At 33.9% G+C, this 4,552-nt stretch overlaps 1 protein-coding gene across 1 annotated transcript; it reads left to right on the top strand.

Moving 5' to 3' along the window:
* The first annotated feature begins 1,348 nt into the window (after positions 1-1,348).
* On the top strand, positions 1,349-4,307 carry LOC110805258 (gibberellin-regulated protein 1). Its single transcript, XM_022010858.2, has 3 exons — positions 1,349-1,527; positions 3,705-3,747; positions 3,882-4,307. The coding sequence occupies exons 1-3, from the start codon at positions 1,450-1,452 to the stop codon at positions 4,061-4,063; spliced, it is 303 nt and encodes a 100-aa protein (XP_021866550.1). The 5' UTR covers positions 1,349-1,449; the 3' UTR covers positions 4,064-4,307.
* Positions 4,308-4,552: the final 245 nt, after the last annotated feature.

The following is a 4,552-nucleotide window of genomic DNA, read 5'->3' as shown; positions in this document are numbered from 1 at the left end:
ATCAATTGGATTAGTTATCAAGAATTATGATTAGCTAACTTAAAGCAATAGCAACCCCGATGAAGAAAATAGCACATAATATGATATGCATCTATGGGGTGGCAGTAGCTAACTAATTAATTAATTGGTATTAGTTGTGAACAATGATTAGGTTTATCCTAATTATAGGTGAAGCACGAATCCGATAAAAGAAAAGACCCTATTATCTATATAATATCATACTCCCCTCTGATTGTATGAACCTTTTCCCACTTACTATTAACGTAGTAATTTATACACTATCATACTCATTTGAATGTTGTTTTTATTAATACAACAAATCGCCATATTATTCGTAGCTATAAATATTAAGATATCAATGGTAAAAAATGTACTATACCGGCATTTACGCGCGTAAAACCTAAAGGGAAAGAATTTTACGGAAGAAATGGAGTACATATAGTAAATGGGGTGGCTAGAAAACGACTTTAGTGACTAAGATACCCAAATTTCGCGTCACCCATTGTTCTCTGAGTGGTTGTTAAGTTTGAAGTTTGAAGTTTGAACCCCAACACCACCTTTTCTAAAAGTGAGAATGGATTGATCTGTTATGAGAAACCATACTGAAAGCACATTCTTCGTTTCGGAGGTGATATGATCATGTCACTTATCCCACTAAATTCTTCTCCAACGCACCCGTCTGAATGATTTCCACCAAATATTTAGTCATTGGGATCGGTAAAATAAAAGAATTAGTAAATCTATTGCGTAACGGACTTGGAAAGGAAGTTGTTTTTTCGGATATAAGATATGTGTGGCAACATACATATCGGCTAAAAGACAAATAGTTAAAAGACAAAAAAGGAAATACCATTTATGTTAAAAAAAAATATCATTCTGTAAAAAAAAAGTACCATTTTTGTTTAAAAAATACCATTTAATTTCTTTTTTGTCCTTTTTTCCTATTTTATCTTTTACATTTGTCCACATATATCTGATATTCGAAATACTTCCTCCTCAAAAAGTAATAACGAAAATGGGGTGGCTAAATGGGCCCTAGAAATAGTGCGTTGACTCTTAAATCAACAACACGTACGCAAAAAAGATAAGAAAACAACTACACAAGTAATATGAGTCACTTTAATTGATTCTAAACTTAAGAACACCAGAAGTTGGTAAGAGTGAGCAAGGCTGCTTTCTTTTTCCCCATTTAAGAACCTCCTAGAACTTTTGTCATATGCCCACTTCCTAGCTTTACTTTTCACCCACTAATTAAATTTAAACTCACATTTTTCTTTTATAAATAAATTTGTATATTTGGGTGTGCTTTCAATTGGCAGCTGTATCCTTACTTGCATGCGCATATTAGCATCTCTTTTTTCACTATAAATACAACACCTTCCTACATTTCTCTTACTCACTCCAAAATTAATTAATCACTTCCCCTAAAAGTAGTATTATTAGCAAGCTATGGCCATTTCCAAGCTTTTCGTTGCTACTTTTGTCCTCTCTTTTCTTCTTCTCCATGTTGTTGAAGCTCACCAAGTGGTAAGATTATTATCGTCCTCCTAGTATGAACGTTAATTATGTGTTCCGTTTTTAGTTTTATATATCATATATCATATATATACCTGAGAATCAAGCAACACTTATCCAAGTATATGTTTTATCGTATAAAACATAACCTCAAGGTCATGAGATCAGACCTCACTCATAATTCTTGAAAGGTGAAAATTCTGTTTTCTTACCTCTCGCTAAGTCCCTAGTTTTCCCAAGAAAGTGTCGTTATTTTAACTTACCACCCGTGCACATAGGAATTCTTCCATCTCTTTTGTGATTTCTCTAATATTTTCTTTTTGTAGCCTTGGTATATCCTATATATCTATCCAACAATTGCTTGCAAAATCAAAACACTTCTCTTATAAGGGAGTTTATCCTGTATATACGAAGTACAAGCTATGTTTTACATGTTGTTAACATTTACTCCTATTTATACAAATATTAAGATAAGTGAGACAGAATGTTGGTGTCGCCACTATAAGAAATTATATCATTAACGACGGGAAATCTCGCCACTAAAGTCCAATAATCGTTGATTAATGACGGGATTTTTTGTCTGGAACCCGTCATAAAAGGGTGCCGTCGTTAATTAATGGGAAATCCCGCCATTTACCCGTCGTAAAAGACATTTGTGACGGTTGTTCCCGTCTTTGTTTGGTTGTTAGCCCCGTCGCAAAACGCTTTTGCGACGGGATTTTTAACCCGTCGTAATTAGGTTGTCGTTAAAGATACAAATTCTTGTAGTGCGCCGTGTGGTGAATGGGTGTATGTAAAATTTGAATAAAGTAAAAATGTGTGTTAAACAATGTTAAATGTTTTTGGATAGGAGGGATAGTTAGTAAAGGGGTAACGAAAAATAGAACGGAGTAAACTTGTTAATAACTTAAAATTTTGACTAAAACAGAACTTAGTAGCAACTTTCAAAAATTAGGGTACATAATATAGAGGATTTTCATGCGGCTTTCTTATTTTATTAAATTAGATTAACTTTTTCTTTTCTTTTTATGAGGTAAAAACTCTTATCTACTCCATATGGTTATAAAATTCCTAGATCGATCTAGCATATATGTATGTGTGATTTGAATTTCAAAAAATATACATGACATCCAATGTAAAAGACACATACAATACACATTAAAGACATTTTAAGCATTTTGGATACACTAATTGTTTGGGCCCATATACATGGTCAGCCCAACTCGATATAAAAAGATGAAAATGCCCTTAAGTCTCTTGAATCAAGGAGGATAGCTGTTCATTAGAAGTAGACGTAATTACAGAATTACTCCCGTGTAATCATATAAATACTCTGTTGTAATCAATTACTCCCTCCGTCCCGGAATACTCGATCCGGTTTGACCGGCACAGAGTTTAAGGAACTTGAATTGGCTTATTTAATTTAGTAGGTAGTAGTTGATAGTGGGGTATTATTTTAATGTAGTTAGTGGGAGGTGGGTTAAGAGGTGGGGTTGGGGGAGAGTAGGGGTTGAATTTGTAATTAATTTTTGTATGGAGTAAGGGGTAGGTGGGTTAATAGGGGTGGAGTGAGAAATAATATAATATTGTTAGAATATTTCCATTTTTAGAAACATGTCAAGTATTAAGGGACGGCCCGATAAGGAAAACAGGTCAAGTATTCCGGGACGGAGGGAGTAAAAAGGCTATCTAATCATTACCTAAAACAGCAAATCAGTTATTCTCTCTCTAGTCCTTCTCACATAACAATCAGTTATCCAATTTAAGCATTATACGAAGGTTACTCGGACATATTCAGAAACCGCTTAACGGTAATACAGGTGGTCGACTAAAAGGAGATAACGGTCGAACACGTCATCGGTTAAGCTAATCCCAAAATATTATCTTTATAGTTTCTGGCGCAGAAACACTAATAATTCATCAAGGGAAACAAACATAATTTAACAAAAAGAAATACAAATATTACAATAGTTTGGTATTGTTGTTTGTTTTGTCTTATTCTTAGTACCTCCCTTGTCCATGATGAGTAGACATCAACCATTAATTAATTATATTTGTTGCTACTCAAAACTCCAAAGAATATAATGCCTTAATAGGTCATGACTCATGACCCTTGTGGTAATCAATTCTTTTATAGTATTCCTACAAAATTAGCTAATCACAAATTCACAATCATTCTTGTCATGCAGATTGAGAGTAACGGTCCAAAGAGGTCCCTCCTTGGCACAATTAGTAAGTACTCCGATCATCTGTTTCTTTTCCGTTTGTTAATGAATAATTCAGATGATTGATAACAAAAAGGAAATGGGATATGAAGTCGATATAGCTATAACAAATCATTAATGTATGGAATAATATGGATGTAGATTGCGGAGCAGCATGTGTAGCTAGGTGCCGATTAAGCAGACGGCCAAATCTATGCCACAGGGCATGTGGAACCTGTTGTGCTCGTTGTGGGTGTGTTCCACCAGGTACTTCCGGTAACCAAGAAATGTGCGCTTGCTACTACAACCAGACCACCCACGGTGGAAAACGCAAGTGCCCTTAATTAATTAATACAAAATTTACTACTCAACTCCTATGTAATTTAGTTCCTGTTTGTATGTTTTAGTTCTTCTTTTGCCAGTGTCAAAAAAAAAAAAAAAACCCGACCTCTAAATATTTCATTCTACTATATTTGTCATTTGTCATGAATTATATCTTTGTCATATGTATGCAATACTATATTATTGTACATTCACTTTTGTGAATCATGAATATAATAAAAGGGTCCTTAATATATTTCTTGTAAATTAGCCTTCAATTCTTAACATTCTATATATTGTAGTTCGGCTCATTCCTTATGATCCTACTACTTATACACTATGTTTTTCTATTGGTTGAAATGACATATTTATTAACTTTCATTCTCATTTTTAGTGGTTTTGATAATGTGTCAACAAATTAATGGTGGTGTACAAAAAAATCTTGTACACTAGGTGTACATGTAGCCTTTTCCCATTTCTTAATGGAAAACTCTGAAAAAGACGGCCATGAC

Source organism: Spinacia oleracea, chromosome 6 (assembly GCF_020520425.1).
Source record: "Spinacia oleracea cultivar Varoflay chromosome 6, BTI_SOV_V1, whole genome shotgun sequence".
Lineage (NCBI taxonomy): Eukaryota > Viridiplantae > Streptophyta > Magnoliopsida > Caryophyllales > Amaranthaceae > Spinacia > Spinacia oleracea.
This window is presented reverse-complemented; position numbering and strand designations above follow the sequence as displayed.